At 44.2% G+C, this 12,897-nt stretch overlaps 1 protein-coding gene across 1 annotated transcript in view; it reads left to right on the forward strand.

Annotated features, from left to right (window-relative positions):
• Window positions 1-12,897, forward strand: part of LOC121582603 (voltage-dependent N-type calcium channel subunit alpha-1B-like) — a 206,301-nt gene that overhangs the window by 62,427 nt on the left and 130,977 nt on the right. Inside the window, exons 3-5 of the mRNA XM_045213246.1 lie at window positions 5,575-5,666; window positions 6,395-6,547; window positions 7,425-7,612. Coding sequence (XP_045069181.1) covers window positions 5,575-5,666; window positions 6,395-6,547; window positions 7,425-7,612 — 433 coding nt within the window. The remainder of the gene's footprint in view (window positions 1-5,574; window positions 5,667-6,394; window positions 6,548-7,424; window positions 7,613-12,897) is intronic.

The raw sequence follows: 12,897 nt of genomic DNA on the forward strand, positions 1-12,897 counted from the left end.
TACAGGTAACAAACTGAGATTAGGAGCACTCCCTTTAAGAGTGTGCTCCTAATCTCAGCTCGTTACCTATATAAAAGACACCTGGGAGCCAGAAATCTTTCTGATTGAGTGGGGGTCAAATACTTATTTCCCTCATTAAAATGCAAATCAATTTATAACATTTTTGACATGCGTTTTTCTGGATTTTTTTTACGCTCCTGCTACTCTGTTAATTATTTATGCATAGTCACTTTAACTCTACCCACATGTTGTCAGAAGAACCGATGTGGATGTGGTGGAGGAGTCAGGCGCAGGACACAGAGGCTTCGTCCAACAGACTTTACTAGTCAAAAGTGCAAAAATACAATACACGGCCTCGAAAACAAACAGAGGCGAGTGAATACGTAAACATGCGTAAACACTAAACAAACAAACAGAGCGTCAACACGCAGCTCCGAAATACAGGCAGACAACAACACACAATCTAACCAATACAAAACAGGGAACTTATAGGACACGTAATCAGAACACAAACAGACACAGGTGTACAAGACAGACCAAAGCAATCACACCACGAAACATTCAACGGTGGCAGCTAGTACTCCGGGGACGGCGAACGCCGAAGCCTGCCCGAACCAGGAGGAGGAGCAGTCTCGGCCGAAAACCGTGACACATGTACATATTACCTCAACTAGCCGGTGCCCCCGCACATTGACTCTGCACCGGTACCCCCCTGTATATATAGCCTCCCTACTGTTATTTTTTTTAACTTTTGCTCTTTTTTTCTCAACACTTTTGTTGTTGTTGTTTTATTTTACTTTTTTATAAAAACATAAATGCATTGTTGGTTAAGGGCTGTAAGTAAGCATTTCACAGTAATGTCTACACCTGTTGTGTGGCAAATAAAATTTCATTTGATTTGATTAAAAGGCACGTCAGCCCGCTTGGAGTTTGCCAAAATGCACCTAAAGACTCTCAGACCATGAGAAACAAGATTCTCTGGTCTGATGAAACCAAGATTGAACTCTTTGGCCTGAATGCCAAGCTTCACGTCTGGAGGAAACCTGGCACCATCTCTACGGTAAAGAATGGTGGTGGCAGCATCATGTTGTGGGGATGTTTTTCAGCGACAGGAATATTATGGGGTATTGTGTGTAGATTGATGAGGAAACAATACAATTTAATCAATTTTAGAATAAGGCTGTAGCGTAACAAAATGTGGAAAAAGTCAAGGGGTCTGAATACCTTCCGAAGGCACTGTATGTGTCGAGTTGTGTAAGGCGTAAGATGAGTTGGTGACTCACTGGTCCAAACTTGAGGTCCTCTGCCTCATTGGTGTAGTGGTCCAGGGCGATGAAGTAAAAGCCTGACTCCACCTGGTCAAATGTGTTCTCTCTACACACACTGACCTGTCTCCTGAGAACAACTGGAGTGATAGAGAGAGGAAAATAAGATGTCACGAAATGTCACAGACATAGTTCAATTGCAGTTGAAATGTTTTAACATCTTAATGTTGCATTCAAGGTAACAGTCCATTTTAAGACTGCTGTGGCTGTATCAAAAGAGGCAACAATGGTTAATAATTTAGCCAAATAAGTAATCACAAGATGTGGGACTGAGCCGAGCTGTAGTGCAATTCCATGGTAACAGAGTGATGCTGAGGCTCAGATTTCACTTTAAAATGTATGTCAAACAAAAACCAATGATTTCAAAGTGAAACAAACCATACAAATATATGCACAATGACTACTTTTAACAATTTTAAATAATTGGTTTGTTTGACCTATATTTTAAAGTGAAAAATCTGAGTCTCTGCATCACTCCGTTACCATGGAATTCCCCTGTACCAATCCACGCCACTTGTCAGTCAGCATGGCTCAATGTTGAACAGCATGCTGTCAGTTCATGCCCAATCCACCTCGTGGAGAGCTATCCTCCTATAGGTTCACTTCATCCCTTACCTACACTACTCATATTGTTAGCAATGACTATCACATACATTCAATATAGAACCATCTTTCTAACCAGTAGAGCGCAGCTTTGGCTTTGGTTAAACCACAGTTAGCATCCTAGCTAGCTGACGTTCACCTAGCTTGCCACATCAATAGCCTGCTTCAATAACAGAAGACCAAATAACTACCTACTTCAATTTCAATATTGGTATCATAGTTGATTAGCCAGCTAGTTGGTTAGCTAGTTTCTCTACTGAAAAACTGTCTTGACATGTAGTAAGTATTTATTTAGGCGAACAAAAATCTCTTCTCTCAAATTAATTTACTGCGTTCGGAAATTCAGTTCTGCTTGCTCAAAGTCACACTCACAAGCTCTCACATGTAATTTGTGCGCACCACGCTGCCCTGAGCTCACAGCACCCGTCCTCTGCTCGCTCGACAGCAATTATTCTCTCTCTACTCAAGTGTTTGCTCGCGCAATGATGTTTCATCTTGTGCCCGTTTGACTTTTGAATCGGAATTGACACCATAGGCTCATTCATTATTACGGTATGAAAATGTATGCACTCACTAACTGTAAGTCGCTCTGGATAAGAGCGTCTGCTAAATGACGTACATGGAAATGATATCAAACCATCACATTCAATGATACATTACAACATATTGTATATCATTAGACTTATTTTTACCCCCGGTAACCTCTGTTCATTGTCTTGTTTTGTGTCATCGTCAAAATAGACTCAGTCGTGTCGAGCGTCTCCTGCCTAGCCTGTGTTCATTATATTGTGACTTGACCTGTCTGTTACTGACAAAGTGGTGTGTGGCCTTGCCGGGATCTCTGTCTCTCTCTCTTTCTCACACTATCTCCTTCTGTCTTTCTAGCTCACTCTCCCTCTCCGCACCCCTCTCTCTATCTCCTTATCTCTCTCTCGCTCTCGCTCGCTCTCTCTCTCTCTCTCTCTCTCTCTCTCTCTCTCTCTCTATCTCTCTCTCTATCTCTCTCTATATACACTACCATCAAAAGTTTGGGGTCACTTAGAAATGTCCTTGTTTTCTAAAGAAATTCAATTTTTTTGTCCTTTAAAATAACATCAAATTGATCAGAAATATAGTGTAGACATTGTTCATGTTGTAAATGGCTATTGTAGCTGGAAACGGCTGATTTTTTATGGAATATCTACATAGGCGTACAGAGGCCCATTATCAGCAACCATCAGTCCTGTGTTCCAATGACACGTTGTGTTTGCTAATCCAAGTTTATCATTTTAAAAGGCTAATTGATCATTAGAAAACCCTTTTGCAATTATGTTAGCACAGCTGAAAACTGTTGTGCTGATTAAAGAAGCAATAAAACTGGCCTTCTTGAGACTAGTTGAGTATCTGGAGCATCAGCAATTGTGGGTTTGATTACAGGCTCAAAATGGCCAGAACTTTCTTCTGAAACTCATCAGTCTATTCTTGTTCTGAGAAATGAAGGCTATTCCATGCAAGAAATTGGCAAGAAACTGAAGATCTCGTACCACGCTGTGTACTACTCCCTTCACAGAACAGCGCAAACTGGCTCTAACCAGAATAGAAAGAGGAGTGGGAGGCTATTTTACCAAAAAGGAGAGTGATGGAGTGCTGCATCAGATGACCTGTCCTCCACAATCCCCCGACCTCAACCCAATTGAGATGGTTTGGGATGAATCGGATGGCAGAGTGAAGGAAAGGCAGCCAACAAGTGCTAAGCATATGTGGGAACTCCTTCTAGACTGTTGGTAAAACATTCCAGGTGAAGCTGGTTGAGAGAATGCCAAGAGTGTGCAAAGCTGTCATCAAGGCAAAGGGTGGCTATTTAAAGAATCTCAAATATAAAATATAGTTTGATTTGTTTAACACTTTTTGGGTTACTACATGATTCCATATGTGTTATTCCATAGTTTTGATGTCTTCACTATTATTCTACAATGTAGAAAATAGTATAAATAAAGAAAAACTCTTGAATGAGTACGTGTATCCAAACTTTTGACTGGTACTGTATGTAAATTACATTTTCTGTATTTCATTTTCAATAAATTAGCAACATTTTCTAAAAACATGTTTTCACTTTGTCATTTTTGGTATTGTGTGTAGTAGATGGGTGAGGAAAAAAATATATTTAATCAATTTTGAAATCAGGCTGTAACACAACACAATGTGGACTAAGTCAACGGATATGAGTACTTTCTGAAGGAACTGTATACAGTCAGGTCCATAATTATTGGCATCCTTGATAAAGATGCGCAAAAAAGACAGTATAAAAGAAATACAAATACTGAGCTATATTGTATGCTTAAAAAAATTGGGAAAATATATTATTTTATACTAATGCTATTGCTCTGAGAAGAGATTTTGTAGTAAAACATTAACTAATAATTTAAAACATTATTGCCACCCCTGTGACCAATAACCTCCCTTTGCGAGAATAACAACACTGAGCCTTTTTCTGAAATGTTTTATGAGATTGGAGAACACTTTGGGAAGGATCTTAGACCATTCATCCATACTGAATCTTACCAGATCCTTGATATCCTTTGTCTGCTCTTATGGACTGCCCTCTTTTTTTTCATACCAGATGTATTCAATGGGGTTCTAGTCCAGAGACTGAGATGGCAATTGCAAAATGTTTATTTTTGGGGTGAATTAACCATTTCTTTGTGAATTTTGGTTAGTGCTTGGGGTTATTTTCTTGCTGGACGATCCACCTGCGGCCAAGTGTCAGGCTCCTGGTAGAGGCAACCAGGTTTTTGGCTAAAATGTCCTGGTACTTGGTAAAGTTCATGATGCTGTTGACCTTAACAAGGGCCTGAGGACCAGTGGAACTGGTGCTATGGTCAGATAACATAAAAAAGAGCTTGTACCCCAGTGGTGGATTTGGCATTGAAAGCAGAAGGCCATCTCAGTCTCCCGACTTGAAACACATTGAAAAACTGTGGTTTGAATTGAAGAGGTCAGTCCGTAACAGCAGACGAAGGATATCAAAGATCTGGAAAGATTCTGTATTAGGATCCCTCCCAACGTGTTCTCCAATCTCATAAAACATTATAGAAAAAGGCTTGGCGTCGTTATCCTCGCAAGGGGTGCCAGTAATTATGACCTCGTGTTTAAAAAAAAATTATTTTAGTTATTACTTGTTTAACAAAATATTTTTATCCGAGCAATTAGTATAAGATAATATAATTTCCCAATTTTTTGGAGCATACAATATAGCTCAGCATTGGTATTATTTATTTTATTCAGTCTTTTTTGCTCATCTTTATCAAGGGTGGCAATAATTCTGGACCTGACTGTATATCTCTGTCTGTCTGTCTGCCTGCCTGCCTGCCTGATGCCTGCCTCTCTCTCTTTCCCCCCCGAGTGTAGTGTTTTTCAGAAGGTTTTAGTGCAGCACTTACTTGTCCCCCCCTCCATGTGCTTCTGCTTCTAATGCAGCCTGCCAGCTGTGGCTCTGTGGCTGAGAACAGCACACACACACACACAAGGACCTGCTGCTGCTCTACTGTCCCTACTGACAGAGAGAGAAAGTGGTGAAGATATCTTGCCCTGAGTGTACTGTTTTACGTGCCTCTTCTGAATGCACTCACCTGACTCTCCTCTCGTTGTCTTATGTATGTGTGTGCAGGATCCTGGCCACGGTGGGCTCAGACTTTGACCTGAGGACTCTGCGGGCGGTGAGAGTACTGAGACCACTCAAACTGGTGTCTGGCATCCCCAGTAAGTCACTGACAACAGGTCAAAGGTCACTCAGTGTGCACCATAACATTACTGTAGTGTTAATAAAATATCAAAGATGTATATACAGATCATAAATTTTAAACACACAAACACAAACTGACTTATTAAGTATGACTCATCTTATCTTACATGGACTACATATGGCACCCCCCTCTACCCCTCCCCCCTCCATCTCTACCTCTCCCCCCTCAATCTCTCTCCCTCCCCCCTCCATCTCTCTCCCTCCCCCTCCATCTCTCTTCCTCCCCCCTCCGTCTCTCTCCCTCCCCCTTCCATCTCTCTCCTCCCCCTCCATCTCTCTCCTTCCCCCTTCCATCTCTCTCCCTCCCCCTCCATCTCTCCCTCCCCCCATCCGTCTCTCTCCCTCCCCCTCCATCTCTCTCCCTCCCCCTCCATCTCTCTCCCTCCCCCTCCATCTCTCTCCCTCCCCTTCCATCTCTCTCCCTCCCCCTTCCATCTCTCTCCCTCCCCCTCCATCTCTCTCCCTCCCCCTCCATCTCTCCCCCTCCATCTCTCTCCCTCCCCCTCCGTCTCTCTCCCTCCTCCTCCGTCTCTCTCCCTCCCCCTCCGTCTCTCTCCCTCCCCCTCCGTCTCTCTCCCTCCCCCCTCCGTCTCTCTCCCTCCCCCCTCCGTCTCTCTCCCTCCCCCCTCCATCTCTCTCCCTCCCCCCTCCATCTCTCTCCCTCCCCCTCCATCTCTCGCCACAGGTCTTCAGGTGGTATTGAAGTCTATCATGAAGGCCATGGTGCCTCTGCTCCAGATAGGCCTGCTGCTATTCTTTGCCATACTCATGTTTGCCATCATCGGAGTGGAGTTCTACATGGGCAAGTTCCACACCACCTGCTTCAATGTCGACACTGGTGAGTGCTGAATGGATTACACACACATACTGTACACAGTAGTAGAATGCACAGACACACACACACACACACACACACACACACACACATATACAGTAGGTTATGGAAACACAACACACAGTACCACGTTTTAGGCCTTGCTTGCTTGTCTTTATTTTGATAGATAGCCTTTTATAGCCAGATTTTGATAGATCACCTCTCAAGGTTGGATAAGTATGTGTCTCTCAGTAAGGAGGTGATGGCGCTGAAATAGATAGATAGATAGATAGATAGATAGATAGATAGATAGATAGATGTGTTGAGTGTAGAGTTGAAATGGATCTGATAGAATACATTTCCTGTATGCATACTTTATGCCATCAATGTCAGTGCAGGGTGTGAGTTGAGCATAGTGTTGACGGCTGTGCCAGCTGGAGGTTGTGTGTGTGTGAGTGTTTGACCCCCTGTGTGGTGGTGGTGTGAGGTCATGACAGCCTGCTAATGTAAGTGTGTGTACATGTGAGTTATTTTAGTAACAAACAGTGGGGTAACAAAGCAGCTCAAGGCACTGGTAACATCTCCCCAACTGCAGGTTGCTGTGTGTGTATGTGTTTGTGTGTGTGGTGTGTATATATGTGTGTGTGTGTATATGTTTGTATGAGTTATCAGCAGGTGTGCTGCGGCATTTAGCACTGAGTGCATGTCAGTGTGTGTATGTGTGTACCATATTCTAAGCTCACTTAATATGCCAGGGTGTTTGTTTTACTGTATATGTTGTAATTGCAGTAACTCACTCTCTCCCTCCCCCTCTCCCTCGTGTCCTTACCTCCCCCCTCCCACCAACCCCCTACCCCGCCCTACCTTCTCTCTCCCTTCTTTCTCCTCTCCCCCCATCCAGGTGAGCGAGCGGCAGCATTCCCCTGTGGTACGGAGGCCCCAGCCAGGATGTGTCCTAACGGTACAGAGTGTACAGAGTACTGGATCGGCCCCAACTACGGCATCACCAACTTTGACAACATCCTGTTTGCCGTGCTCACCGTCTTCCAGTGCATCACCATGGAGGGATGGGTGGACATCCTCTACAATGTGAGACCTCTTTCTTTCATTATTTTGCTCTCTCTCTCTCCATCTGTCTATCTTTTACGCTTTCTCCAAGCACAATGTCACGTATGTAGGGTTACAAAATTCACTCAACTCTCCCAAAATTCAGAGGGAGAGAGTGAGTTACTGCAATTACAACATATACAGTAAAACAAACACCCTGGCACATTAAGTGAGCTTAGAATATGGGACACACATACACACACTGACATGCACTCAGTGCTAAATGCTGCAGCACACCTGCTGATAACTCATACAAACACATACACAAACACACACACCCAGCAACCTGCAGTTGGGGAGATGTTACCAGTGCCTTGAGCTGCTTTGTTACCCCACTGTTTGTTACTAAAATAACTCACACATGTACACACACTTACATTAGCAGGCTGTCAAGACCTCTCACACCACCACCACACAGGGGGTCAAACACACACACACACACACACACACACACACACACACACACACAACCTCCAGCTGGCACAGCCATCAACACTACGCTTAACTCACACCCTGCACTGACATTGATGGCAGAAAGTATGCATACAGGAACTGTATTCTATCAGATCCATTTCAACTCTACACTCAACACATCTATCTATCTATCTATCTATCTATCTATCTATCTATCTATCTATCTATCTATCTATCTATCTATCTATCTATCTATCTATCTATCTAATCTATCTAATCTATCTAATCTATCTATCTAATCTATCTATAATCTTAACTCCATCAACTCCTTACTGAGAGACACATACAGTGGGGAGAACAAGTATTTGATACACTGCCGATTTTGTAGGTTTTACTACTTACAAAGCATGTAGAGGTCTGTAATTTTTATCATAGGTACACTTCAACTGTGAGAGACGCAATCTAAAACAAAAATCCAGAAAATCATATTGTATGATTTTTAAGTAATTCATTTGCATTTTATTGCATGACATAAGTATTTGATCACCTACCAACCAGTAAGAATTCCGGCTTACCAATTATTAGAAAATGGAAGAAGTTCAAGATGACGGTCAATCACCCTCGGTCTGGGGCTCCATGCAAGATCTCACCTCGTGGGGCATCAATGATCATGAGGAAGGTGAGGGATCAGCCCAGAACTACACGGCAGGACCTGGTCAATGACCTGAAGAGAGCTGGGACCACAGTCTCAAAGAAAACCATTAGTAACACACTACGCCGTCATGGATAAAAAATCCTGCAGCGCACGCAAGGTCCCCCTGCTCAAGCCAGCGCATGTCCAGGCCCGTCTGAAGTTTGCCAATGACCATCTGGATGATCCAGAGGAGGAATGGGAGAAGGTCATGTGGTCTGATGAGACAAAAATATAGCTTTTTGGTCTAAACTCCACTCGCCGTGTTTGGAAGAAGAAGAAGGATGAGTACAACCCCAAGAACACCATCCCAACCGTGAAGCATGGAGGTGGAAACATCATTCTTTGGGGATGCTTTTCTGCAAAGGGGACAGGACGACTGCACCGTATTGAGGGGGAGGATGGATGGGGCCATGATCGCGAGATCTTGGCCAACAACCTCCTTCCCTCAGTAAGAGCATTGAAGATGGGTCGTGGCTGGGTCTTCCAGCATGACAACGACCCGAAACACACAGCCAGGGCAACTAAGGAGTGGCTCCGTAGAAGCATCTCAAGGTCCTGGAGTGGCCTAGCCAGTCTCCAGACCTGAACCCAATAGAAAATCTTTGGAGGGAGCTGAAAGTCCGTATTGCCCAGCGACAGCCCCGAAACCTGAAGGATCTGGAGAAGGTCTGTATGGAGGAGTGGGCCAAAATCCCTGCTGCAGTGTGTGCAAACCTGGTCAAGACCTACAGGAAACGTATGATCTCTGTAATTGCAAACAAAGGTTTCTGTACCAAATATTAAGTTCTGCTTTTCTGATGTATCAAACTACTTATGTCATGCAATAAAATGCAAATTAATTACTTAAAAATCATACAATGTGATTTTCTGGATTTTTGTTTTAGATTCCGTCTCTCACAGTTGAAGTGTACCTATGATAAAAATTACAGACCTCTACATGCTTTGTAAGTAGGAAAACCTGCAAAATCGGCAGTGTATCAAATACTTGTTCTCCCCACTGTACTTATCCAACCTTGAGAGGTGATCTATCAAAATCTGCCTATAAAAGGCTATCTATCAAAATGAAGACAAGCAAGCGAGGCCTAAAACTTGGTACCGTGTGTTGTGTTTCCATTACCTACTGTGTGTGTGTGTGTTTTTTTAGATTATAGAGTTTAATAGGGTACAGTGAAATTACGACCTCCAACAATGCAGGACAAAGTGAAATAAAAAAATAAAAAAATACATTTCTAAAAATTAATTATGTATATTGAGGGGGGGCATAGGAGGAGCAGCAATGGAGGAGGGAGGGGGGTAGGAATACCGGGGGAGTAGGAAGGGGGACAGGGGGAGCAGATAGCTGACTAGTGGTAGCTATTCAGCATGATAAATGTCCATTGGGTTGGGGAGGATGTCCATGGGGGTGGTAGGAAGTCTGAGGGGGCAGGAGGAGGAGAGGGGGAGCAGGTAGCTGACTAGTGGTGACTATTTAGCAGCGTGATGGTCTGGGGGTACAAACTATTGGCCAGTCTTACAGTTTATGTCATGATGCTCCTGTACTGCCCACGTCTGAGTGATTGAAGTGGGGAGAACAGGGCATGGCTTGGGTGGCTGGGGTCCCTGATGATCTTCTTGGCCTTCCTGCGACACCTGGTGTTGTAGGTGTCCTGTAGGGCAGGCAGTGTGCACCCAATGGTGCGTTCGGTTAGCAAACAGTTTGAATGAAGAACAACTGGTATTGGAGAACCAGGACTAGCAGACAGTTTGAATAATGAGCAGGTGGTATTGGAGAACCAGGACTAGCAGACAGTTTGAATAAAGAGCAGCTGGTATTGGAGAACCAGGACTAGCAGACAGTTTGAATGAAGAGCAGCTGGTATTGGAGAACCAGGACTAGCAGACAGTTTGAATAAAGAGCAGCTGGTATTGGAGAACCAGGACTAGCAGACAGTTTGAATGAAGAGCAGCTGGTATTGGAGAACCAGGACTAGCAGACAGTTTGAATGAAGAGCAGCTGGTATTGGAGAACCAGGAGTAGTAGACAGCAGTTTAGATTACCCCCTGCTGGGTTCTGGAGTCTAGTGTGGATTCTGGCTTCTTCCTTTTCCCCCCAAATCCTGCCACCTTGTCTTTAGGCAGGCTGGGCTGCCAGCAACGTGGCAGGATGGCAGCATTTTCAACCCCTACAACTTCCACCTCCAACACCTCGACCTCCCTCTTCTCTCCATCCTCCTCTTTTTCCTCCTCTTTATAAAACCTCTCCTGTTGCCTGCTGTCTCGTTATGCTAAGCAGCTCTTCTCCAGTGTGGATCCATGCTGCTGCTGGGAACAGACTCGCTGGGCTTTTAGTGCACCTGTCACTCTCTATACCTTTCTGTCTCTCTCCCCTTTATTTCTCTCTCTTCTCTCTCTCCCTCTGTCTCTATTTCCATCTCTACCTCTCCCTCTTCCTCTATCTCTCTCCCCTTTCTCTCCTCTCTCTCTCTCTCTCTCTCTCTCTCTCTCTCTCTCTCTCTCTCTCTCTCTCTCTCTCTCTCTCTCTCTCTCTCTCTCTCTCTATTTCTCTCTCTTTTTCTCCCCTCTCTATTTCTCTCTCTCTTATGCCCCCTGCTGTGTTCCTGGCAAGGCTGCCTTCACACAGGGTGAGGAGTGTTCCCTCTAAGTAGGACAGGCAGTTTTCACAAGGCCTCATGGAACTCGGAAACATACTGTTTGCCTTCCTCCTATCAGATCAATCCTGTTGGCCCGTCTTCCTCTACTCTGGTTAAGTGGATTGAACTGGTGCATGTGTACACACACACACACACACACACAGAGAGTATTGTACAGCTAACCTTGTGGGGGGACACAATTCAGTCCCATTCAAAATCCTATTTTCCCTAACCCCTAACACTAAACCGTATTCTTTCCCTTACCCTAACCCAAACCTTAACCCTAACCTTAACCCAAAAACCTAACCTAACCTTAACCCTAAACCTAACCCTAGCTCCTAACCCTAAAACTAACCCTAGCTCCTAACCCTTAACGTAATTCTAAACCTAACATTAATTCTAACCTTAACCCTAACCCTAAACCCCCTAGAAATAGCATTTGACCTCGTGGGGACTAACAAAATGTCCCCAGTTGGTCAAATGTTTGTTTGTTTACTATTCTTGTGGGGACTTCTGGTCCCCACAAGAATAGTTAAACACGTCCACACACACACACGCGCATACACAGACAAGCACACACACAGGTCCTGGATGACGTCCTGGAGATATTTTCTTGGAAGTGATGTGTTTGTGAATACATGAGAATTGTAAAGTGGGCATCTTAACAGCAACAGGATGGTTTTGACACTTTGCTTATGTCATGCTCACACATTCAGCCTGGGCCTCTGAGTCACTTCCAGTAATATTTGCACATCACGCTAAAGGCACTGTGAGGAGACTGTATGTATCTGTGTGTGTGTGTGTGTGTGTGTGTGTGTGTGCATACGTGCGTGCGTACATGTCCATGCACATGCACATGCCAGTGTGTGTGTGTGTGTTCTTAGCACAGATGCGGGGGAAGGAACAATACAGTAGCATAATGAAATAAGAACACAAGCCTCTCTCCATTCTATACATTGCGTGTTCCCGTTACCCAGCGTTAACATTGTGGATTGATGGACTATCTATCCTCTCCACAGCCCCAAGGGAATGCTGGGATACTCATTAATGGTGTGGTGAGTGCTAATCTGCACTTTAATTACTGAACTGCAGACAGCCAGGCTGGGGGCACAAGTCCTGACTAAAGGAGACATCATGTGCACTCCCAGAGGAGAGGGCAGTAGTGCGAGCACACTATCTTGATGTTTTAATCATGGGAAGATACTACAAATAAAGAATGATATGAGCTTATGCTAATTTTGATAATGTTGTCATCCATCTCAGAGAGAGAGCGTAGGCTGACTAGGAGGCAACTTCCCAGTGTCATCTTAGTCTAGAAGCCACACACAGAGAGAGGATGAACAGAACAGAAATGGGCTGCATCCCAAATGGCCCATAGTGTAGTGCACTATGTAGGGAGTAGGGTGCCATTAAGGACACAAGCATGGGCTATCATGGACCATTGTGGGGCTATATTGCTGAGGAATACATATTGAACTGTTCAACTACCCATGGAGGGTAAATGGATTGAAAATTACAGAATCACACTC

This window comes from Coregonus clupeaformis, unplaced genomic scaffold (assembly GCF_020615455.1).
Source record: "Coregonus clupeaformis isolate EN_2021a unplaced genomic scaffold, ASM2061545v1 scaf0094, whole genome shotgun sequence".
NCBI classification, from domain to species: Eukaryota; Metazoa; Chordata; class Actinopteri; order Salmoniformes; family Salmonidae; genus Coregonus; species Coregonus clupeaformis.